The sequence below is a fragment of the Bufo bufo genome, chromosome 9 (genome assembly GCF_905171765.1).
Source record: "Bufo bufo chromosome 9, aBufBuf1.1, whole genome shotgun sequence".
Lineage (NCBI taxonomy): Eukaryota > Metazoa > Chordata > Amphibia > Anura > Bufonidae > Bufo > Bufo bufo.
In genome coordinates, this window is record NC_053397.1 from 176,243,377 (window position 1) to 176,270,183 (window position 26,807).

Below are 26,807 nucleotides of genomic sequence, written 5' to 3' on the forward strand. Positions count from 1 at the left end.
ACCGCTGGACAAATATTTCCACTTACAAAAAAAAAATACTACAGATCACTTTGGGCCTTTGCAATAAAAATAACTCCTAGATTAGTGGTGACATCCTCCATTAGGTTCTTTCTGTAACTTTAGAATATTTTAGGGGCACCTTCAAAGTGGTTTCACATCTTTAACTGCTTCTGCTGACAAGGCCAAGAGTTACCTATGATACTTCTACAGGATAGTTCATACCCATGCCAACGTGTCTATATACAAGACCGAGTCATTTAGTTTTGCTCAAGCGAGCTGCAGTAAACATAAATCTGTACTCTAGGGTACACAAATAAAAAGAGAAAAGGCTAAACTGTGCCCATAAAATGGTATAAACATTGCCCAAGCGCTAGGACTCTGCTCAATAAACAAACATTGAGTAACCCCTGGACATGCAGCATTTTCATGACCATTGTGTCAATCTGCCTTATGAAGCTTTGTTCCGGCCACAGGTTCTAGTCACGTTCTGTCCCAACCATATGACCCGTGTCAGACAGTGCCCTTGTCATATGTCCAGAATCACGCTCCAGACACATGAACACTCGGTAACCTGTGCAAAAAAAAAGGTTCCTAAAAAGGTTAAAGGGTTTGTTTAGACTCATTTTGATCAGTTTTTGTCAGGAGTGGTCAAACCTTTTCATACATTTTTTCTGTAACTCTAGTTAGAAGATCTACCTGGGAAGCAGGGAAAGGTGGGTTTGTTAAATGGTGAACAATTCTGACAAATATTTAAATGCTGTTTTTCTTATGTCCCTTGCATCCAAAATAGCAATAGCACTCACTGCACCTGCACAGCCATGATGCATTCAATACACCACCTTTTCCCCTCTACCCTATGTGAAACCCACAACATATAGTACTGGTCAAACCTCACAATTCCCTATAAAGGTATTACACTAGGAAAAGGTAGTGACAGGCACAGCGATTCATGGTCCTGTGAGGATGCAAACAGGAACATATTATGTGGCCAAACATCAAGATCTATTGACCTTCATCTTACCATTTGGCCACTAATGCTCTAGACCCTAGACACTCCTGCCTCAACGGCCCTCCGGGGGATTCACCTGTTCCCCTGGGGTCAGTCCAAGCCTTCACTTGCTCATTTTTCCTGCTTCAAAACTTCAACTTTAAAGGGGTTTTCCAGGAGTAGAATATAGACAACCTATCCTTAGGAAAATGTCATCAATATCTGATCAGCGAGTCCAACTACTGGCGCTATGCTTGGTATGCTGTGGAGGCCGGAGCCTCTTCAAACAGCTGATCAGTGGGGGTTCTGAGGGTAGGACCCCCACTAAACAGATATTAATGACCTATCCTGAGGATGGGTCATTAAAATTCTACTGCAGGAAAACCACTTTAAGAACTGACTGACCACTTGTTGCCTAATATATCGTTCCCCTTATGCCCTAGTCACAAGATAATCAGCGTTATTCACTTCACCTGTCAGTGGTTTTAATGATACATCTCATCAGTGTGAGTCTGAGATCACATCAATTACCATCAATGAATGAAAGGAAGAAACCAGCAAATAAGCCTCATCTCCTTGTCATGTGCTGCATGTGATTATATTACTATCCCTAAATCCGCTTCAGACTTCATAACTAGCCCTTAAATGCTTAATGAAATAATTGAAGGCATACAATCTCCTCATCTTCTGGAAATTAAGAAAATGTAACCTAATTAACCCAAAATCCTATAGAATGTTCCATCGAGGGGTTCTGAATTACTGCTGCTTCCAAACCCATTACCAAGAGCAGAGATTGATACGAAAAGCCACCATACTCATTAGTGTACTGACAGCCAAACCCACCAAGAATGATGGGTTTGGCCAACAGACTAATGTGTGTGGAGAGCCCCTGATAGAAGAGGTCGGGGAGAGAAAGATCGGGCAAAGTGAATATTTTCACTTAAAGGGGGTTGTCCCATAAAAATGAATCTAGTCTTCAAACCATTACCTGGATCTGAATACTTTTGTAATTGCATGTAATTAAAATTTTAGAATAGCTATGGAGTTATTCAATACAATACATTTGTATAGCGCCACCTGCTGTTTTTTCTTTTCCTTATCTCTTTGTCCTGCTCACTGAGAAGGCCGCACATGCTCAGTTTCATCCTTCAACTGCCTCCTGAGCTGTGATAGGGAGAGCTGAGACACGCCCCCCGAGCTGCAGCAGAAAAGACACTCCCCTGAGCTGTCAGCTTGATATAAATCTAGCAGAGCAATGAATGTGGAGATCACTGGATCCATGTGAGGTACAGGGCTGGTTCTAGCTTTGTTAGATAGAGATTGTCATGTACTATATGAGGTCTGATTTTCATTTTTTACATTAGTCAAGGGATACACCCAGGAGACACCTCTGACTGTGGCTTTCTGCCCACGGAATACACATATATGTTTGGCTGAACGGAATGTGGATGAGAAAGTCGGGAAACTTAGCTGTCTGCTGAATGATTAAGGCAGCCCTAAGGCCTCACTCAGACAGCCGTAAAGCAGCTGCAGATCCTGGCCCAACTGTGGGGATAATGACTAGAACTGACATCAACATCAAAGATTCCTATACGTCCACATTAATATTACCTAATTGAGGCCTAAAAATTTAATTTCCCATGCGTAAGATGTGACGGAAAAGTGCACCTACCTCATCAGCAGTCACTGCATATATATTAACTTCTTCCTCCTCCTCCTCCTCATTCTTCTCCCCTGGCGCCAGACGGGCTTCCTTCTCTATTCTCCATTTCTCTATAGCCTGAGCAATGGCTGAAGAAAAAATCAAACCAGAATAGGATAATGTTTTAGAACCATTGGCATAACTAGAGAAACGCATTCATAGAACTCTTCAGTCTCATATGGGAGCAGTGAAAACTGACACAAGATTATTACATGACCAAATTTGGACCAATACAGTCATCACTTAATTTTATAACGGTGCAGGGTACTAAAAGGACACTAATGTTTAAAGGACTCAGGAAGTAATGTAGAATTTGTTTTCTCCTTGGGCCTATGACACATCCTTACCAAATATATAAGGTTTTTGCCATCCTAGGAGGAACAGACAACCGGCTACAGAGATGTAGCTGACATACTGCTGATGCACTCCATGGTCAGAAAATGCTGGCATCATAGGAATAACAGCCAGCTGGTATTACTACATAAAGTACCAGAACACAAAACTTTCAAGGAATTGACCACTAAGAGGGAGATACATTAGTACTGTAGTTTAGGTTAGTATGTCATTCATGATCTCCTGTGTGCTAAAGTGCGATGCACCTAATCTATTACCAGGCACATTGCTGGCCTTCCGTGCACCACACACACATCTATGGTCACTTATGGAGGGTCATATAACCAGTCCCGTCCATCTGCGGCCTCCTCCAAATTACAAAAATTTTGCGCAGACTCGTTCAAAAAGTCGCAAAAGCCCTATTTTGTGACTTTTTGAAGACAGAATTCTGGAGTGCAGGCTTGATAAATTGTCCCCATAATGTTCAGTTCCTTTAAGGAAAATTGTCACAGTGTCATGCTGACCGAGCAATTATATTTTTTTTCTTTCACAGTTTGTCGTCAATAAGAATATGAAGTCTTAGGCTTCTACATTAAAGGGCTTCTGTCACCTGAAAAATGGGTATTAAGCCGGCTGACATCAGCTGAACATAACTATATTAGTGCCATCTCACTGCCTGCCGCCGTTATTGAGAAAAACAAAACTTTTATAATATGCTAATTAGCTTCCAGGAGCGGGCTGCTCCTAGAGGCTCCGTTTGCCCACCTCTTTTCACTCCCTTCTTCTCCTGATTGAAAGGGCCAGGGCAGCGCTGCTCTCCTCCCGCTGGCCGTGTCCACTAAGAAAATCTTGCGCCTGCGCCGTCCCATTTAGTATACGTCACAGTGAGGAAGCCGGCTGCCGGAGAACGTCCTTCTCTCACTGCGCCTGCGCCGAATACTGAACGGGACGGCGCAGGCGCGAGGAAAGCAGCGCTGCCCTGGCCCTGTCAATCAGGAGAAGAAGGGGCGTGAAAAGAGGTGGGAGAACGGAGCCTCTAGGAGCAGGTGCAACGCCCCCCCCCCCTGCTCCTGGAAGCTAATTAGCATATTATAAAAGTTTGTTTTTCTCAGTAAAGGCTCCAGGCAGTGAGATGGCACTAATATAGTTATGTGCAGCTGACATTAGCACATCTCTAATGTCAGCCAGCTTAATGAAACCCTTTAAAGATATTGTGAAGCTGTAGGAATGGAGAAAGACAAAATATTCCCATGAAAATTATCACATAAAAACCATTACCTTTCTTCTCTTGCTCTATCTCCAGAGGGACTAACACACCATCATCTTCATCCCTGTACCCATAATACTCTGCATCAATATCTTTCATCAGCTCAGCACGTGCTTTCCTGGGTGGAGGAGCAGCTAAAAAAATAAAATAAAAATAACATATATAATAAATAATAAAACTAAAGAAACCATTGCCAAGAGGAAGAGAAAAACCAGTTCTGAAGATCTTATTTTTAAAGATAAAAACCTTACTACTATGAGAGGGCCTGGGGTGCATTACATATGACAACAATCAGGTCTTATTTAAAGGACTGTGCCAAAATTCTAAAGTATCCACGTGAAATAAATGTCTGACTGGTGGGGGCACTGCATTCCTTGTATGAATGGAGTGGCAGTCAATCATGTCTGCTGCCAATCTATTCATCTCTATGGGACGGCAAGAGATAGCCGTCTGTTTCTGTTCAACAGTCCCATAGAGATTAAAGGAGGGGCCCCCCACCAACCAGACATTTATGTCTTGTGCTGTGAATAGGGGATACATTTAACCCCTTAAGGACCGGGCTCATTTTCACCTTAAGGACCAGGCCATTTTTTGCAAATCTGACCAGTGTCACTTTAAGTGCTCATAACTTTAAAACGCTTTGACTTATCCAGGCCGTTCTGAGATGTTTTTTTCGTCACATATTGTACTTCATGACACTGGTAAAATGAAGTCAAAAAAATTATTTTCTTTGCACAAAAAAATACCTAATTTACCAAAAATTTGGAAAAATTGCAAATTTCAAAGTTTCAGTTTCTCTACTTCTGTAATACATAGTAATACCCCCAAAAATTGTGATGACTTTACATTCCCCATATGTCTACTTCATGTTTGAATTGTTTTGGGAATGATATTTTATTTTTTGGGGATGTTACAAGGCTCAGAAGTTTAGAAGCAAATCTTGAAATTTTTCAGAAATTTACAAAAACTCAATTTTTAGGGACCAGTTCAGGTCTGAAGTCACTTTGTGAGGCTTACATAATATAAACCACCCAAAAATGACCCCATCTAAGAAACTACACCCCTCAAGGTATTCAAAACTGATTTTGCATACATTGTTAACCCTTTAGGTGTTGCACAAGAGTTATTGGCAAATGGGGATGAAATTTGAGAATTTCATTTTTTTGTCTAATTTTTAATTTTAATCCATTTTTTTCCACTAACAAAGCAAGGGTTAACAGCCAAACAAGATTGTATCTTTATTGCCCTGACTCTGCCGTTTACAGAAACACCCAATATGTGGCCGTAAACTACTGTACGGCCACACAGTAGGGCGTAGAGTGAAAGGTGCGCGGTTTGGTTTTTGGAAGGCAGGTTTTGCTGGACTGGTTTTTTGACACCATGTCCCATTTGAAGCCCCCTGATGCACCCCTAGATTAGAAATTCCATAAAAGTGACCCCATCTAAGAAACTACACCCCTCAAGCTATTCAAAACTGATTTTACAAACTTTGTTAACCCTTTAGGTATTGCACAAGATTTAATGGAAAATAGAGACACAATTTCAAAATTTTACATTTTTGGCAGATTTTCCATTTTAATATTTTTTTTCCAGTTACAAAGCAAGGGTTAACAGCCAAACAAAACTCAATATTTATGGCCCTGATTCTGTAGTTTACAGAAACACCCCATATGTGGTTGTAAACTGCTGTACGGGCACACGGCAGGGCGCAGAAGGAAAGGAATGCCATACGGTTTTTGGAAGGCAGATTTTGCTGGACTGGTTTTTTGACACCATGTCCCATTTGAAGCCCCCCTGATGCACCCCTAGAGAAGAAACTCCAAAAAAGTGACTCCATTTTAGAAACTACGGGATAGGGTGGCAGTTTTGTTGGTACTAGTTTAGGGTACATATGATTTTTGGTTGCTCTATATTACACTTTTTGTGCAGCAAGGTAACAAGAAATAGCTTTTTTGGCACGTTTTTTTTTTTTGTTATTTACAACATTCATCTGACAGGTTTTATCATGTGGTAATTTTATAGAGCAGGTTATCACGGACGCGGCGATACCTGATATGTATACTATTTTTTTTTATTTATGTAAGTTTTATACAATAACTTCATTTTTAAAACCCCAAAAATGTTCTAGTGTCTCCATAGTCTAAGAGCCATAGTTTTTTCAGTTTTTGGGCGATTATCTTGAGTAGGGTCTCATTTTTTGCAGGATGAGATGACGGTTTGATTGGCACTATTTTGGGGTGCATATGAATTTTTGATCGTAGCTATTACACTTTTTGTGACGTAAGATGGCAAAAAATTGCTTTTTTTTACACCGTTTTTGTTTTTATTTTTTTACGGTGGTCACCTGAGGGGTTAGGTCATGTGATATTTTTATAGAGCCGGTCGATACGGACGCGGCGATACCTAATATGTATACTTTTTTTTTATTTATGTAAGTTTTACACAATGATTTCAATTTTGAAACAAAAAAAAATCATGTTTTAGTGTTTCCATAGTCTAAGAGCCATAGTTTTTTCAGTTTTTGGGCGATTATCTTGAGTAGGGTCTCATTTTTTGCGGGATGAGATGACGGTTTGATTGGTACTATTTTGGCGTACATGCAACTTTTTTGATCACTTTTATTACCTTTTTTGGGAAGTAAGGTGGGCAAAATTTCAATTTTCTCATAGTTTTGTATTTTTTTATTTTTATGGCGTTCACCGTGCGGGGAAAGTGACATGACCGTTTTATAGATCAGGTCGTTACGGACGCGGCAATACCTAATATGTGTAGGGAATTTTATTTTTTTAATTTTTATTCAGTGATAAATGTTTTTTTTTTTTATCTTAACTTTTTTCACTTTTTTTTACATTTTTGTGACCCAGACCCACTTGGTTCTTGAAGATCCAGTGGGTCTGATGTCTGTATAATACAGTACAGTACAATATATATTGTTCTGTACTGTATTTTACTTACACTGAACAGATCTATGCTTTTAGCACAGATCTGTTCAGCACCATGGACAGCAGGACGCCTGAGCAGGCGTCCTGTTGCCATGGGAACCTTCCCCGTCTGCTCAGAACTTCGCAGACGGGGAAGGGTAAGCACAGGGCTGAGGGGGGCTCTCTGGGGGCTGTCGGGGGGCTCTCTCCATCGGGGGGCTGCAAAGGCACAGCAGCCCCCCGATGGAGAGGGAGGGAGCTCCCTGACCGATGACAGTTAACTTTTTCCATACAGCGGTCCGTACGGACCGCGGTATGGAAAGGGTTAAACGGCTGACATCTGCACAGATGTCAGCCGTTTATACCAGGGTGCCAGCAATGTGCTGGCACCCTGGTATACCCACTAGAAGCCAACGATCGTTCATGGGGAGGCGGGCGGGGGATCGCGATCCCGCCTGCCGCACCGCCCGCCTCCCGCAACGCCCCCACCGCCTGCGACACCCCCCCCGCACCACCCGCCGGCATAAAATCGTGCAGGGGTGCAGGGGGGGGGGGTGAAAAATATTGATTTTAGCCACTCTAAAGTTTCTGATCAGAAACTGCAAAAAGCGCAGCAAACCGCAGGTCTGAATTGACCTGCGGTTTGCTGCGATCGCCGATACGGGGGGGTCAAATGACCCCCCCCCCCCCCTGCATTGTTACGGGATGCCGGCTGAATGATTTCAGCCGAAATCCCGTTCCGATTAACCCCTGGGGCGCCGGAATACAGATTTTAAGTCAGGACGTACCGGTACGTCCTTGGTCCTTAAGGACTCGGAAAATAGGGCGTACCGGTACGTCCTATGTCCTTAAGGGGTTAAATCTTGGTTCAACCCTTTAAATAAGACAATGGGGGTCATTTATTGAGGCACTTGCGACTACTTTAGTCGAAAAAATAGTTTTTTTTAACCGGTCGCGCAACAATATTTAATCGCACAGCTGGTTTCACGCTTTGTTTGTCAGCTGGGCAGGAGTGGGGGCGTGTCGAGGGCCGCAACTCCAGCCCTGGCAAACTTACTAACATTTACGCCTAGGAACAGGCAGAAAAATGTTACTGAAGAACGACGCCAGACAGGCATTTTCCCGCTAGGCGCAATAACTGCCATAGATGCGCTTAATTTAAGACGAGGCACATGCCTCGTCATAAATTAGACGACTCTAATGGCAGCTCAAGGGGACAAAACTAAGGGCTCTTTCACACCTGCGTTCTTGTCTTCCGGCATAGAGTTCCGTCGTCGGGGCTCTATGCCGGAAGAATCCTGATCAGGATTATCCCCGTGCATTCTGAATGGAGTGAAATCCGTTCAGGATGCATCAGGATGTCTTCAGTTCCGGAACGGAACGTTTTTTGGCCGGAGAAAATACCGCAGCATGCTGCGCTTTTTGCTCCGGCCAAAAATCCGGAACACTTGCCGCAAGGCCGGATCCGGAATTAATGCCCATTGAAAGGCATTGATCCGGATCCGGCCTTAAGCTAAACGTCGTTTCGGCGCATTGCCGGAGCCGACATTTAGCTTTTTCTGAATGGTTACCATGGCTGCCGGGACGCTAAAGTCCTGGCAGCCATGGTAAAGTGTAGCGGGGAGCGGGGGAGCAGTATACTTACCGTCCGTGCGGCTCCCGGGGCGCTCCAGAGTGACGTCAGGGCGCCCCAAGCGCATGGATCACGTGATCGCATGGATCACGTCATTCATGCGCATGGGGCACTCTGACGTCACTCTGGAGCGCCCCGGGAGCCGCACGGACTGTAAGTATACCGCTCCCCCGCTCCTACTATGGCAACCAGGACTTTAATAGCGTCCTGGGTGCCATAGTAACACTGAACGCATTTTGAAGACGGTTCCGTCTTCAAATGCTTTCAGTACACTTGCGTTTTTCCGGATCCGGAGTGTAATTCCGGCAAGTGGAGTGCACGCCGGATCCGGACAACGCAAGTGTGAAAGAGGCCTAAGAACGGTGCCCCAATACCATTAGAGCAGCTTCTCGCCAAATGTCCAGCATCATAAATCCCCCCCCCCCCCACCGATCAGCTGCAATCCAAAGAAGCAGTCACCACAGGAAAAATGTAGTATTATATGCCTGCTATTCAGATGGTGGCATAAACGTCACACCCTCCAAATACTGGCATATGCATGTACATGTGTCCCAATAATGCCCTAGCCGCTCTGGCTTACAACAACTATTAAAAGAAAAAAAAAAGACAACTGCACGACTAGTTCAATTAGTGGAGGGAACATAATGAAAAAGCGTTTTAGCTCCAGATCTCGTTTCATATGACTGAGCTTGAGCAGCAAATTAAACTGAATGAGCTCGTGATGCAGCATCTTCCCAATGAGCGAGGAGTTCATCCATCATCTCTCGCAGACTCACCCAACTTCAATTATAAACCTCCTAGTGGAAAAATGAAGCCGTTTGATTTTAAATTAGGTCAATTTTAATCACATATAACTTATTTAATTAAAACACTATACATTTTAGTAAAATGCTGGAATTTATCTTAGGTGGACATTAACTTAACATTCAAATTTTGTTTAACCCTTTGGATACCGGATTATTTTTTTTCGTTTTTGGAGTTTTAATTTTTCTTCACTATTTTCCGTGACCCATAACTTTTTTTTTTTTCCGGTCACATAGCTGTATGGAGGGCTTATTTTTTGCGGGACAAGTTGTACTTTCTAATGCCACCATTAATTATGGCATAAAATGTTGTGGGAAGCGGTAAAAAAAAAAAAAAAAAAAAAAAAAGTCAAATGGGGTGGAATTGGAAAAAAAACACAATCCCTCCACCGTTTTACGGGTTTTGTTTATGGCAAAACTGACCCATGCCCTTCATTCTCTGGGTCAGTACGATTAAACCGATACCCCATATGTATAGGTTCTTTATGTCTAAGGCTACTTTCACACTTGCGTTAGGAGCGGATCCGTCTGGTGTCTGCACAGACGGATCCGCTCCTATAATGCAAACGCTTGCATCCGTTCAGAACGGATCCGTTTGCATAACCATAAAAAAAAAATAAAAAAAAATAATATATATATTTTTTTTTGTTCATGATAATGCAAACGGATCCGTTTTGACTTTACATTGAAAGTCAATGGGGGACGGATCCGTTTGAAAAAATTGCAAATTAGCCATCTTGACCCTTTTTTCCATTACACCATTCGCCGTATTGGAATTATTTTTTTTTTCTATTTTAATAGTATCGGCATTTTCAGTCGCAGTGATACCCAGGATGTTTATACTTAGTTATTTAGTTATTTATTTTTTTAATTATACGGGGGGTATAATTAAAAAATAAATAACTAAATAACAATAAGTATAAACATCCTGGGTATCACCGCGACTGAAAATGCTGATACTATTAAAATAGAAAAAAATAATAATTCCAATACGGCAAATGGCGTAATGGAAAAAAGGGTCAAGATGGCTAATTTGCAATATTTACATTGCTTCTCTTACCCAAAAATATGTAATAAAATGTGATTAAAAAGTCATGCACACTCCAAAATGGTGATTTAAACTTTTATATATTTTTTTATATATTTAACATTTTTTTTATATTTTTGTGTTCATTATGTGCCTCATATATGAGCTTATTACATTTTTAATTTTTTTTTTAATTTTTAATTTTGGTTTAATCAGGAATTTATTATTAGCTGATTTGGCTAATTATTTTATCCTGGCCTGCCATCTAGTGGCCAAAATAAGAATTGCAGTTTGAATACTGCTAGCTTACTCAGTAAAGCTACCAGTATTCAGCGTAACTATCTATGGCGGGATTGGACACACGGGGCATAGGTTTTTGCGCATTTAGGTGCCGTGATCTCACTTGATCACGGCATCTAAAAGCATTATATTACCGCGATCTGCATTATTGCTGGTCACGGTAATTAGCAGTAGATCTCTGCTGTATGAAACAGCAGAGATTTCGCAGCCATGACGCCCGCTGCACGCACGAGCAGGCGTCATGTTTACACATCATACCAGCGCCGTACATGTCTGGCGCTGGTAGCCTAAGGGTTAAAAAAAAATACCATACAGACTCTAACGAGGAACATTTAACCACCTCAGCTCCCCTAGCTTAAACACCCTTAATGACCAGGCCACTTTTTAGGCTACTTTCACACTTGCGGCAGAGAGATCCGGCAAGCAGTTCCGTCGCCGGAACTGCCTGCCGAATCAGGCAAAATGTATGCTAACTGATGGCATAAGTAAGACTGATCAGGATCCTGATCAGTCTTAAAAATGCCTGATCAGTCAAAAAAATGCATTGAAATGCCGGATCCGTCTTTCCGGTGTCAACCGGCAAAAACGGATCCAGCATTTATTTTTTCAGTCTGCGCATGCGCATACCGGAAGGACGGATCCGGCATTCCGGTATTCTGAATGCCGGATCCGGCACTAATACATTCCTATGGGAAAAAATGCCGGATCCGGCATTCAGGCAAGTCTTCAGTTTTTTTTAGCCGGAGATAAAACCGTAGCATGCTGCGGTTTTCTCTTTTGCCTGATCAGTCAAAACGACTGAACTGAAGACATCCTGATGCAAACTGAATGGATTACTCTCCATTCAGGATGCATGGGGATAAAACTGATCAGTTCTTTTCCGGTATAGAGCCCCTAGGACGGAACTCAGTGCCGGAAAAGAACAACGCAAGTGTGAAAGTAGCCTTAGGCCTCTTTCACACTTGCGTTGTCCGGATCCGGCGTGTACTCCACTTGCCGGAATTACACGCCGGATCCGGAAAAACGCAAGTGTACTGAAAGCATTTGAAGACGGAACCGTCTTCCAAATGCGTTCAGTGTTACTATGGCACCCAGGACGCTATTAAAGTCCTGGTTGCCATAGTAGGAGCGGGGAGCGGGGGAGCAGTATACTTACAGTCCGTGCGGCTCCCGGGGCGCTCCAGAATGACGTCAGAGCGCCCCATGCGCATGGATGACGTGATCCATGTGATCACATGATCCATGCGCTTGGGGCGCCCTGACGTCACTCTGGAGCGCCCGGGGAGCCGCACGGACGGTAAGTACACTGCTCCCCCGCTCCCCGCTACACTTTACCATGGCTGCCAGGACTTTAGCGTCCCAGCAGCCATGGTAACCATTCAAAAAAAGCTAAACGTCGGGTCCGGCAATGCGCCGAAACGACGTTTAGCTTAAGGCCGGATCAATGCCTTTCAATGGGCATTAATTCCGGATCCGTCGATGCGGCAAGTGTTCCGGATTTTTGGCCGGAGCAAAAAGCGCAGCATGCTGCGGTATTTTCTCCGGCCAAAAAACGTTCCGTTCCGGAACTGAAGACATCCTGATGCATCCTGAACGGATTTCTCTCCATTCAGAATGCATTAGGATAATCCTGATCAGGATTCTTCCGGCATAGAGCCCCGACGACGAAACTCTATGCCGGAAGACAATAACGCAAGTGTGAAAGAGCCCTTACACTTCTGCACTACACTACTTTCATGGTTTATTGCTCGGTCATGCAACTTACCACCCAAATTAAATTTTACCTCCTTTTCTTCTCACTAATAGAGCTTTCATTTGGTGGTATTTCATTGCTGCTGACATTTTTACTTTTTTTGTTATTAATCGACATCCATATATAAATTTCTCTCTAAATTTATTGTTCTACATGTCTTTGATTAAAAAAAAATGTTTTGGTAAAAAAAAAAAATGGTTTGGGTAAAAGCTATAGCGTTTACAAACTATGGTACAAAAATGTGAATTTCTGCTTTTTGAAGCAGCTCTGACTTTCTGAGCACCTGTCATGTTTCCTGAGGTTCTACAATGGCCAGACAGTACAAACACCCCACAAATGACCCCATTTCGGAAAGTAGACACCCTAAGGTATTCGCTGATGGGCATAGTGAGTTCATAGAACTTTTTATTTTTTGTCACAAGTTAGCGGAAAATTATGATTTTTTTTTTTTTTTCTCACAAAGTCTCATATTCCACTAACTTGTGACAAAAAATAAAAAAACTTCCATGAACTCACTATGCCCATCACGAAATACCTTGGGGTGTCTTCTTTCCAAAATGGGGTCACTTGTGGGGTAGTTATTCTGCCCTGGCAATTTAGGGGCCCTAATGTGTGGGAAGTAGTTTGAAATCAAAATGTATAAAAAATGCCCTGTGAAATCCTAAAGGTGCTCTTTGGAATGTGGGCCCCTTTGCCCACCTAGGCTGCAAAAAAGTGTCACACATCTGGTATCGCCGTACTCAGGAGAAGTTGGGCAATGTGTTTTGGGGTGTCTTTTTACATATACCCATGCTGGGTGAGAGAAATATCTCGGCAAAAGACAAATTTTCCCATTTTTTTATACAAAGTTGGCATTTGACCAAGATATTTATCTCACCCAGCATGGGTATATGTAAAATGAGAGCCCAAAACACATTGCCCAACTTCTCCTGAGTACGGAGACACTTTTTTGTAGCCTAGATGCGCAAAGGGGCCCAAATTCCTTTTATGAGGGCATTTTTAGACATTTGAGCGGCATGGCGAGTTCGTAGAATTATTTTTTTTTTGGCACAAGTTAGCGGAAATTGATTTATTTTATTTTTTTCTCACAAAGTCTCCCTTTCCGCTAACTTGGGACAAAAATTTCAATCTTTCATGGACTCAATATGCCCCTCACGGAATACCTTGGGGTGTCTTTCCGAAATGGGGTCACATGTGGGGTATTTATACTGCCCTGGCATATTAGGGGCCCTAAAGCGTGAGAAGAAGTCTGGAATATAAATGTCTAAAAAAAAATTACGCATTTGGATTCCGTGAGGGGTATGGTGAGTTCATGTGAGATTTTATTTTTTGACACAAGTTAGTGGAATATGAGACTTTGTAAGAAAAAAAACAAAAAAAAAAACAATTTCTGCTAACTTGGGCCAAAAAAATGTCTGAATGGAGCCTTACAGGGGGGTGATCAATGACAGGGGGGTTATCAGGGAGTCTATATGGGGTGATCACCTCCCTGTCATTGATCACCCCCCTGTAAGGCTCCATTTAGACGTCCGTATGTGTTTTGCGGATCCGATCCATGTATCCGTGCATCAGTAAAAAACATACGGACGTCTGAATGGAGCCTTACAGGAGGGTAATCAATGACAGGGGGGTGATCAATGACAGGGGGGTGATCAGGGAGTCTATATGGGGTGATCAGGGGTTAATAAAGGGTTAATAAGTGACGGGGGGGGGGGTGTAGTGTAGTCTAGTGGTGTTTGGTGCTACTTATTACTGAGCTACCTGTGTCCTCTGGTGGTTGATCCAAGCAAAAGGGACCACCAGAGGACCAGGTAGCAGGTATATTAGACGCTGTTATCAAAACAGCGTCTAATATACCTGTTGGGGTTAAAAAAAAAATCGTATCTACAGCCTGCCAGCGAACGATCGCCGCTGGCAGGCTGTAGATCCACTCGCTCACCTTCCGATCCTGTGAACGCGTTCACAGGAAATCTCGCGTGATGACGCATAGATGCGTGACTCTGCCTGCAGCTGCCGCCTCCGGAACGCGATCCTGCGTTAGGCGGTCCGGAGGCGGTTAAAGGGAGAAGAAGAAAAAAAAAAAAAGTCCAAAAACAGATGTGCATTCTATAAATACGCGATGTGAGTGCAAGCTGTGGACCATAAGGGTATGCCTACACGTAATGTTATTTGTGGTAGCAAAATCTGCTTACATGCAGATTTGTCACAAATTTCACCATATGAATTACAAAGAGTGAGATCCGTGGTGAAAATCTCCAGGACAAATATGGCATGGTGTGGATTTAAAGGGGTTGTCAGGGTTCAGAGCTGAACCCGGACATTAGGGCTGCAGTAAACGATTATTTTAGTAATCGAGTATTCTGTCAATTATTTTTTTACGATTAATAGAGTAATCTAATAAGTAAAAATAAATAAATAGAATTTTCCTTTATAAAAACTCGTAAACCCCCCCCCCCTGCCATTAGTCCCAAACACCCTTTGTCCCCCCCCCCCCACCCGTGCGATCAGCCCCACTCCCCCACCCCAGTGCCAAAATTTGCATAGAGGATTTTTTTTGTGTCGAATTACTCGATTTAATCGAGTAATCGTTTGAGCCCTACCGGACATATACTCTTTTTTCACCCAGACAGCCCCTCTGAGATGAGCGTCATGCTCCGATGCGCTCCCATGACTGCAAAGGGCTTTTTCATTAGATCCGGTGACGTATCGGGTCTATGCTAGGTGGAGGCTTCCGCCTAGAAGTGCAAGTTTGTAGTGGGATAGGCGACCCGGAGAAAAGGTGCTTAGTGCATGGGTTATCTTAGACAGGTTGGGTGTGGAACTTATGGATAGAGAGTTGGCAATATTCTTCTCGGTGCTCTGTCATATTATACCAGACTTGGTGGGGTGGTGCCCGTCTCATCGCTGGTTGGGGGGGTGGTTTATGCAATGTTATTATGTACTGCAGATGAAGGGGTATTTTCTTGTATCATGTACTCTGTGTATCGAAAGTTGGATGTGATATATGAAAGTGTCTCGATACAATCCTATTGGACATTTAGAAAAGTATGTACCCATTCATGTATTCTTTGATGGGATGTTTTTTTCTTTTATTTTGTTTATGTACATTTGGGGGGAAAAAAATTGTTAATAAAAATTATCTGATTCAAAAAAAGAAGTGTACATTTGTAAACATAAAACTGAAGCAGAGGATATGTGAAAGGGGATGTCCAGGTTCAGAGCTAACCCACCACGGGTTAGTTTATACTGCAGATTTTTTTTCTGCAGCATGTATATGAGATTTCTTAAAATCTCAGCCACTTTGCTTGCATTTACATGCAGCCAGGGCTTTGGAGTCAGAGTCGGAGGCAATTTTGGGTACCTGGAGTCGGAGTCGGCAACAATGAACCGACTCCTACTAAATTAGAATAAAAAATAAAAAAACACAATTTAAATGTCCCAATTCACTAAAAGTTATAAATAATTACTTCTCTACTGTAAGAATAAAGGCCAATGCATGCAGTGCATCACGTTACCGCAAAACGAACACGTTAAGTGACCATGAAGAAGCATGCTTTTCATATGCTTCACTATATGGCACGCAACGCACAGTTAAGGAGTGGCAATACTTATACTTTCCATTGTGTTGTGTTCCGCTGTTACAGGGAACGCATCGCCCATGGTTAACCTCGCCTCTCACTGATAACTGATTAAGTAAATATGTTTTTTGCAGGACTAGAGACACTTGTATAAGTGACGGGAATGGGTGGTCAATAGTTCAAGACTGAAGCTGTAAACCATTTGAAAAACTGCTGTCATTCAGCTAAGGCTATAAAAACTTGTAAACTCAGATTGTTAGCTTAAACTTTAAACATGACTATGGGATTCTATTAGGGAAATCATGTTTTACAATAAATGCCCCTTCCCCTGCCCCTTCCTGGATCCCCCCACTGCCCGATCTTCAGCAGAAGATCGGCACACAAAGGAGAAGGCAGCAGCATCTTTTTTGAACTGGTAAAGTTCCTGTTCCTGATGTTTATGCCTGCTGCTACTATCCAGCCACTTGATAAAAAAAACGAAATAAAACTTTGTTGTTTTCATTGTGTTTGTCTTTTGCTTAAACTGTTCAATACAGTAGACTGTTGGCGGAAGTACCAAAAACTGAGGAGTCGGAGTATTTATCTACCGACTCCACAGCCCTGCATGCAGCGATCTCCTTCACAGTATGGGGACAAGGGATTGCTATTGCGATCGGTTGACCTCATACAGCTACATTGTTTCTGGGCAGCAGATCGCCGTTTCGACAGCACCATCTGCTGCCCAGAAACGATAATTGATCTGCTTGCAGGAACAACAGGATCACCCGATGAACAAGCGTTTTGCTCGTTCATCGGGTGATACGTGGCACATTTAGACAAACAGATTGTCAGGAAGGTTCTTTCCTGATAATCTGCCTAAATATCTGCCACCTTGAGGCTAGTTTCACGTAAAAAAAGAATAAAGAAAAATAAAAAATGTGTCAGGCTGTTCTGGCAGAGAACAGCCTGCTGAAGTTCTCTGAATCTGGCATAGCCAGACAATGCCGTGTGTCTGCCAGACACTATTGACTACCCTTGCCGTCTGCGGCAGCCGCATGGATGCCAATGCACGGAACATGAGGTCTAAGGTAGTAACAAATCTGCTCAAGATGTTTTTACCTTTTTAGTGACACCATGAAATTCTAAGGGACAAAGCACTTACGCTCTTTTTCAAACAGCTCCCGAACGCCTGGCAGATCTTTGGCTGCTCCAAAGTACTTGTAACCCCTGTTTCCTGGCACTTCCTTGCCTTCATGATCAAGCATCTTGGGCCCGATGCGCTAATAATAAAAAATAAATTTTAAAGACAAATGCTAAATGATTGAGCATGACGGGGCAGATTTACTAAGCCTGTCTAATATTGAAAATGTGTAAACAGGCAAGCAAGGTGCAAAAATTTTATTTTTAGTTTAAATTAAGCCACAATTTTAGAGCACGTAGATAAGTAAATCTCCCATATTGTGTAAAATATAATGAATAGAATAAAATATGCATAGAGTGTTCTATTAAGTGAGCAAAGCTAGACAAGAAGTAAAATAGTTAAACAGGTACATTGCATGTAATAAAGTAAGTGGCCATACTAAATAATAAAAACAAATGGGCTACTAAATACGTTTTTAAAGGTGTTCTAAAATTCAATGTAAGTGACGTTTATTGAAGCAGTCAAAGGGGGGGTAAACTCGATGAGCATCACAATTCAATATCTAAGCTTTGATCTACAGGGCAACAACTTACACCAAAGCTTGGTGGGGTCATACAGTCCTGATCAAAAGTTTAAGACCACTTGAAAAATGGCAAAAAAAATCATATTTAGCATGGCTGGATCTTAACAAGGTTCCAAGTAGAGCTTCAACATGCAACAAGAAGAAATGGGAGTGCGACAAAAAAAAATTTGAGCATTCAATTTAATGAAAACAACGAATAAACTGAAACAGGCTGTTTTTCAGCTGATCAAAAGTTTAGGACCACATGCCTTTTAAAGGCCAAATCTGTGCAAAGATGTGGATTGTCATTTTCTGTCAGGTAGTCACACGTTGTGATGGCAAAGGCAAAAAAACTCTCCCTTTTTGAACGTGGTCGGGTTGTTGAACTGCATAAGCAGGGTCTCACAGCGCGCCATCGCTGCTGAGGTGGGACGCAGTAAGACAGTCATTTGGAATTTCCTAAATGATCCTGAGGGTTATGGAACAAAAAAGTCAAGTGGAAGACCCAAAAAAATGTCATCAGCACTGACCCGGAGGATCCAATTGGCTGTCCGTCAAGACACTAGACGATCCTCGACCCAAATTAAGGCCCTTACTGGTGCTGACTGCAGCCCCATAACAATCAGACGGCATCTGAGACTGAAGGGCTTCAAAAACAAAAAACGTCTTCAAAGACCTCGTCTCCTTGAACGCCACAGAACTGCTCGTTTGGACTTTGCAATAGAGCACCAAACATGGGACATTCAAAAGGTGGAAGAAAGTTTTATTCTCTGATGAGAATTTTTTTTAACCTTGATGGTCCTGATGGTTTCCAACGTTACTGCCATGACAAGCAGATCCCACCTGAGATGTTTTCTATGCGCCACAGTGGAGGGGGCGCCATAATGGTCTGGGGTGATTTTTCCTTCAGTGGAACAATGGAACTTCAGGAAGTGCAGGGGCGTCAAACGGCCGCTGGCTATGTCCAGATGTGGCAGAGAGCATTCCTCATGACTGAGTGCCCTCGTCTGTGTGGTAACGACTGGGTTTTTCAACAGGACAACGCTACAGTACACAATGCCCGCAGGACAAGGGACTTCTTCCAGGAGAATAACATCACTCTTTTGGCCCATCCTGCATGTTCCCCTGATCTAAATCCAATTGAGAACCTTTGGGGATGGATGGCAAGCCAAGTTTACAAAAATGGACAACAGTTCCAGACAGTAGATGGCCTTCGTGCGGCCGTCTTCACCACTTGGAGAAATGTTCCCACTCACCTCATGGAAACGCTTGCATCAAGCATGCCGAAACAAATTTTTGAAGTGATAAACAATAACGGCGGAGCTACTCATTACTGAGTTCATGTTTGGAAGTTGGATTTCTGTTTTGGGGGAGGGGGTTTTTTTTTTTTTTTTGGAGGTGTGGTCCTAAACCTTTGACCAGCTGAAAAACAGCCTGTTTCAGTTTATTCGTTGTTTTCATTAAATTGAATGCTCAAAAAATGTTTTGTCTCACTCCCATTTCTTCTTGTTGCATGTTGAAGCTCTACTTGGAACCTTGTTAAGATCCAGCCATGCTAAATATGATTTATTGATCCAGCCATGCTAAATATGATTTATAGTGGTCTTAGGCTGAGTTCACACGAGCGTGTCCGGATAAGGTCCGGATGCATTGCGGAAAACCCGCGTGAGTAGGTACCCAATTGCAGTCAGTTTTGACTGCGATTGCGTTCCGTTGTTCAGTTTTTATCCCGCGGGTGCAATGCGTTTTGCACGCGCGTGATAAAAAAACCGACTGTGGTACCCAGACCCGAACTTTTTTACAGAAGTTCAGGTTTGGGTTCAGTGTTGTGCAGATGTTATTATTTTCCCTTATAACATGGTTATAAGGGAAAATAATAGCATTATTTAATACAGAATGCTTAGTAGGTGGTCAATTGAGGGTTAAAAAATAATTAACTCACCTTCTCCTCCTAAAGGACCTGTGGTGACGTCAGATCACATGGTCCATCACCGCGGTGATGGACCATGTGATATGACGTCACCACAGGTCCTTTAGCCGGCAGCACATGATTAAAGAAGTAAGAAGAGACCGGCAGCTACGCGATCAAGAGGAGAAGGTGAGTTAATTATATTTTTTAACCCTCAATTGACCACCTACTAAGCATTCTGTATTAAAGAATGCTATTATTTTCCCATATAACCATGTTATAAGGGAAAATAATATAGTGGATAGACTGTCATCTTAGCAACCATGCGTGAAAATCGCACCGCATCCGCACTTGATTGCGGATGCTTGCGATTTTCACTCAGCCCCATAAGTGATGCGTGAAAATCACAGCTCATGTGCACAGTTCCATAGAAATGAATGGGTCCAGATTCTCGCCCGTGTGAACTCAGCCTTAAACTTTTGATCAGGGCTGTATTAAAGAAGACCTCTCGCCTCTCCTGACATGTCTGTTTAACTTGAATCCCCCCTCGTAATATAAAAATTCAGGAGCATCTATTCTTATGACTGTGCTGTTCTTTTATCATTCCTATTGGAAGTTTATAAATGAATTGCTAGCAGTCTGAAATAAAGGTCAAGCTGGGTGTTACCAGTTGGGGTGTTTCCTTCCACAGTCTGATACTAGCAGCACTGATTGGATAGTGTCACACTGTGCAGACAACCATTTGCTCTTAGTCTCCTCTGTTCTTTGGAGAAAATCTTCTTGTGTTTCATAGTCTTACTTACCCCATAATCAGGACCACCCAGCTCTTTAATTCGGTATTCCCAGTGCCCCTTTTCTCGGATTAGCTTGTTAATTTCATCATTTAAGTCACGGATCCTGAATTCGCCAAGACCAGCTGAACAGAAAGTGACAGATTTTTAATATGAACGCAGAACGCATGACCTTCACTACTGTGTAATCTCCATCGTCAAACCCTGGAAGCCACATACAGGACAGATTTCATGGAAGGAATATAACAGGATTGTTGGCAAAGATTTAGTTAAAGGGGTTGTCTCATCTCAGACAATGGGGGCATATTGCTAGGATATGCCCCCATTGTATGATAGGTGCAGATCCCGCTGGGACCGCACCTATATCGGGAACCGAGCCCCAGATGGTGGCGACTGGAGGACTCAGGTCTGGCCACCACCAAGAACTCTCCCCAAAGAAGTGAATGGGAGTGCACCGCGCATGACCGGCCACTGCTCCCATTCACTTCTATGGGCGCAACGGAAATAGCGCTCGGCTATTTTCGGCGGCCCCATAGTGATATGCCCCCCATTGTCTGAGATGAGACAACCCCTTTAAAGAGAGGAAGAACCCACCAGAACTTATATTAAATGTAGCTGTAAATTACGACCACCATGCAATCCTTCATCGATGGTCGTTCTTGCACACTATAGGAAAAAGTGCCAGCTGGAGAGGCTGGCACTTTTTACTATAGTGTGCAAGCACGGCCACCGCTGCTGGATTACAGGGTGGTCGTAACCATGGAAACGAGCGGTGTATAATGTGATAGAAAAATGAATCCAGCCAGCAAAGGAGGCAATATGGATAACAATACATTAGAAAGTGGCTTGTTGTAACTTTCTCTACATGATAAATGCCACTTGCTGAAGTGCCACAACCCCTTTAAGTACTTTTACAGAGCCCAAGCTGGGCTCGGGCAAAACAGTTATGTGGTTATAGAGGACCTGTCAACTGTCATGATATGTCTGCCTTAGTAACTACTTGCATTCCCCATTCTGGAGCATCTATTCTATTCTTACGACTCTCCTTTATCTTCATGATTTCTACTAGAAGTTAATCCTAGCAGTTTGCAAAGAAGGTTCAGATGAGGGGGGGAGGGAGTCCTTGCAGAGTCAGACTGATGAGTACTGCCTGTGTCAGACTGTGCAGGTACAGCCCCCCCCAAATAGTAACATCCAGCTGTACCTTTAGTGCAGAGTGCTGGCAATTCATTCATAAACTTCTAGTAGAAATAATAGAGGAATGGCAAATCATACAGTCATAAGACAAGCTGCAGAATTATTACATGTAGAATGCAAGTAGTTACTAAAATAGAGGTCAAGAGAGGTGACTGGTTCTTTTTAAGGCCCATGTTACATACTGTCTTACCATTTTGAATCTGTGCCACTTTCTTTGAGATTTCACCAATGATCTATTAAAAGACAAATAAATGAATTAGTCAAACTAGGAGAGAAAACGCAACATCTGACACTGAATAGGACCGAGGTGGATAACAGACAGAATATATAACTGTCCAGCAGGAACCTCTTCCTCCCACGTCCCATAAACTGCTGAGAAACAGGCCACAGAGTGTAATTTATTTAGAATTTACATGCCACGCTGCACTGGGATGTGGACTGACATAAGGGATTAAGAAATGTGTACAGCTCGCCTACAAGTCCAATCTTCTATAGGAAAAGTTTCATGGGCGGCTGTGTAAAGCTGCGCAGCCGCTACCCCTACGTCATCAAGATTAACCTTACTTAACATTGTGGTGTTCGGTAAACTGGACTGTAGCTTAAAGGGGCTGTCCAGCTGTATGGTTGTTCCTAAGTAACAGCTCCATTCTAGTGCCTTGACTCCATTTTGCCATCTTCTGGCTCGCAACCAGTAAATTCCAGACGGCGTCACGTGCATCGCTGCAGCCAATGACTGGCCTCAGCATTGGTGCTGCTTGGGGACACATCACGGCTGAGGCCAGTCATTGGCTGCAGCAACACACATGACTTCTTCACTAGGTACAACAATCGGCTGTAGCCACAAAAAAAAAAAAAAAACAGCCATAAGGGTGGACAACCCCTTTAAGGTGGGTCAAGGGGGAATTTAAAGGGGTATTCCCACCAAACACAGTTCTGGCACACTGCCCTCCGGGGCCCTCACCAATCCTGAAGATGAAGGGGCCACAGAGATGATCCAGCATTGTGGCCCGTTCACTATTGTTACCTGCATGGCGCCATCCCGGCCATCCACTGTTAAATGATCTGCCATGCCTGGCTTAAAATACTGTTGCTGACAAGATCTGGTTTTGGGCATTTAACCCACATTCATGGCTGAGAAATAAACTAAAGACCCTGCAAGATGTTCTCAATAAAGCGGACACGTCTCCTCTCCTGAAATATCTCTTTTAGTAAATACTTGCATTCCACATGTAATTATCATAAATGTATATTGTGCCATTCCTCTATTATTCATAATATAAATATACAAACAAATTGGCAACAGGGTGTTACCATTCCCAAAGGATAAGTCTAATATTGTCAGTAGGCTTGAGCAAATCGCGTTTCGGATCATAGATCCGAAGTCGATTCGTTCAAAACCTTCGTTTTTAATGCTGTTTCCAACATTAAAAACAAAAGGTTTTGAACGAATCTACTTCGGATCTATGATCCAAAGCTCGATTCACTCAAGCCCAATTGTCAGCAGTGATTGGGCAGAGTCAGATAGTGAAGGAACACACCTCCAGCTGTTAACACTCAGTTGTAAATACATTCATAAACTTCTAATAGGAACAACAGCGGAATGGCAAAACACAGTTATAAGAATAAATGCTCCAGAATTGTAGCTTCATGTGGAATGCAATTATCTCTTTTTTTTTTATTTTTAAAGACATATCTGAGTGGCGACAGGTCCTCTTTAATGTCTTCCCATCATAACACACTTAATATCCTTTTGAGACTGAAATTTAGAAGTTCCTCCCTTCAAAGACTCAGGCTACTTTCACACCTGCGTTCGGGTGTCCGCTCGTGAGCTCCGTTTGAAGGGACTCACAAGCGGCCCCGAACGCAACCGTTCAGCCCTAATGCATTCTCAGTGGATGCGGATCCGCTGAGAATGCATCAGTCTGGCAGCGTTCAGCCTCCGCTCCGCTCAGCAGGCGGACACCTGAACGCTGCTTGCAGCGTTCGGGTGTCCGCCTGGCCGTGCGGAGGCAAGCGGATCCGTCCAGACTTACAATGTAAGTCAATAGGGACGGATCCGTTTGAAGATGACACAGTATGGCTCAATCTTCAAACGGATCCGTCCCCCATTGACTTTCAATGTAAAGTCTGGACGGATCCGTTCTGAACGGATACAAACGTCTGCATTATAGGAGCGGATCCGTCTGATGAAACATCAGACGGACCCGCTCCGAACGCTAGTGTGAAAGTAGCCTCATTCTGGGATTTTTAACCATCAAACAAGACAGATCACATACCTGTCTTCTCCATTTCTCCGCTTTTGGCAACTCATTACATTCAGAGGCAAGAAATGGCCGCCGTTCCTGTTTGGAGAAAATTAAAATAATTACCGTATAACTAGTTTTAACCAACGTCTCCTTGAGGTTTCCATTATGGTGTCCAGCATTCTGACGCAATCTGCAATGGGGGCCATTGCTAGGATATGCCATCAATGTCAGACAGGTGTGGGTCCCACTTGGGGTGAAGAGGGATTCCTATGGCAGCCAGGGGCCCAATAATGGCACCTTGGCCTGCCTTGTACAGATGCCTATTCAACACACAGTTATTGCAGAGTATTATATGAAAAAAAATAAACGAAAAATAAAAATCAATGGATCACATGCTCAAGTCCCCTAGTGATATACAGAAGAAAAAAAAAAAAAAAAAGCGAGTTTGGAAAAAGATATATTTACATAGAAAAAAATGTTTTCTTATAAAACGCACATAATTGACATCACCACATCCGTAATAAAATTATGACTTTTTATGCAGTCCAGGATTTTCATATTGACGGTCTAGCCTTAGGTCGGGCATCCATATCAGATAGGTGGGGGTCTGACATGACATCAATGGACAATACAATGGACAGCGCTGTGTAGTTCCAGTGTATATTTCTGGCACCAGAGTCACAAGATAACAGCTGATTGGCAAGGGGGAGAGTGCAGAGTGTAAGACCCCCGCCGATCTGATACGGATGGTCCATCCTGAGGATAAGCCATTAATACAAACCCTTTAAAGAGGAGGTTTCACCGCTCCTGGCATGTCTGTTAGTAGCTGCTTATGTTACCCATGCAGTAAATTCTGGGAATCATTTCTTATGATTCTATGCTATGCCCTTCATCTCCTACTGCTACTTGAAGTTTATGGATAAAAGGTACTGATGGGTGGTACTAGCTGGAGGTGTGTCCCTGCATAGTCTGTTACTGGCAGCATTGACTGGAGAGTGTCGCACTGTGCAGGGACACCCCCTCAGCTAGTAACTCCCATCTGTACCTTTATCCATAAACTTCTAGCAAGAATAGCAGAAGAATGGAAAACAGTCACAAGAACGTATGCTCCAGAATTGTCATTTTATGTGGAGTAAAATTATTTACTAAAACAGTCATGTTAGTAGTGGTGATGGGTCCTCTTTGAAGAGGACCTGTCATCACTTCTCATATGCCTGGTTTAATAGCTTCATGCATTGCCCATGTAATAACAATTCTGGAACATCTAATCTTATGGCTCTATGTTGTGCCATTCTTTTATTACTCCTGCTAGAAGTTATGAATGAATTGCTAGCAGTCCGCAGTAAGGGTACAGAGACTCACTCTATCCAATCAGTGCTACCATTGTCAGACTGTGCAATGGCAGCACTGACCAATTGTTGGGCAGATTATTAGGAACGAACGATCTGACTGTGTAAAGATGCCTTAAATCACCTAATGAACAGGCAAAACGCTCGCTCATCTGTTGAAATGATCTTTGGTGCGGCCACCTCAATCACCATTTCTGTGCAGCAGATTGTGCTGTGGGAAAAGCACTCTGCTGCCCAGAAGCAATGAATGTGTATGTGGACGAGCAACGGCGGTAGGCATCCTGAAACAGTGGAGGTGATTGCTGCATGTAAATGCAGTGCTTCACCTCCACTAACGAGCCATTTTCTGCTCATTGGTACAGTGTAAATGTGTCTTGTCTAATAATAGCTACAGATCCTTTTCACATATTACCTTAACTTTCCCTTCTTCAAGTTGTGCTTGGCGAAACCTCGCCAAAGCCGTCCTAGAAAAAAGAACATTTAATTATTATACCAATAATATCAGAATTACAAATAAATAAACAAAGCTTTCATTCTGAACCAGAAATGTTGTTGCATCCGTGTTTTAATAAATCACTCAAATATGATAGATTGTGTGTAAAATTATTTATATATATATATATATATATATATATATATATATATATATATATATATATATATATATATATACATATACACACACACACCGTTTAAAAAAATGAAGGGAACACTTAAACAACACAATGTAACTCCAAGTCAATCACACTTCTGTGAAATCAAACTGTCCGCTTAGGAAGCAACACTGAGTGACAATCAATTTTACATGCTGTTGTGCAAATGGGATAGACAACAGGTGGAAATTATAGGCAATTAGCAAGACACCCCCAATAAAGGAGTGGTTCTGCAGGTGGTGACCACAGACCACTTCTCAGTTCCTATGCTTCCTGGCTGATGTTTTGGTCACTTTTGAATGCTGGTGGTGCTTTCACTCTAGTGGTAGCATGAGACGGAGTCTACAACCCACACAAGTGGCTCAGGTAGTGCAGCTTATCCAGGATGGCACATCAATGCGAGCTGTGGCAAGAAGGTTTGCTGTGTCTGTCAGCGTAGTGTCCAGAGCATGGAGGCGCTACCAGGAGACAGGCCAGTACATCAGGAGACGTGGAGGAGGCTGTAGGAGGGCAACAACCCAGCAGCAGGACCGCTACCTCCGCCTTTGTGCAAGGAGGAACAGGAGGAGCACTGCCATAGCCCTGCAAAATGACCTCCAGCAGGCCACAAATGTGCATGTGTCTGCTCAAACGGTCAGAAACAGACTCCATGAGGGTGATATGAGGGCCCGACGT

At 42.9% G+C, this 26,807-nt stretch overlaps 1 protein-coding gene across 1 annotated transcript in view; it reads right to left on the bottom strand.

Moving 5' to 3' along the window:
- Positions 1-26,807, bottom strand: part of ISY1 (ISY1 splicing factor homolog) — a 35,063-nt gene that overhangs the window by 2,461 nt on the left and 5,795 nt on the right. The window contains exons 3-9 of the mRNA XM_040407503.1: positions 25,892-25,943; positions 24,161-24,226; positions 22,075-22,117; positions 20,700-20,812; positions 17,447-17,564; positions 4,302-4,424; positions 2,661-2,779 (exon numbers count right to left, since the gene is read on the bottom strand). Of these exons, the coding sequence (XP_040263437.1) occupies positions 2,661-2,779; positions 4,302-4,424; positions 17,447-17,564; positions 20,700-20,812; positions 22,075-22,117; positions 24,161-24,226; positions 25,892-25,943 (634 nt within the window). The remainder of the gene's footprint in view (positions 1-2,660; positions 2,780-4,301; positions 4,425-17,446; positions 17,565-20,699; positions 20,813-22,074; positions 22,118-24,160; positions 24,227-25,891; positions 25,944-26,807) is intronic.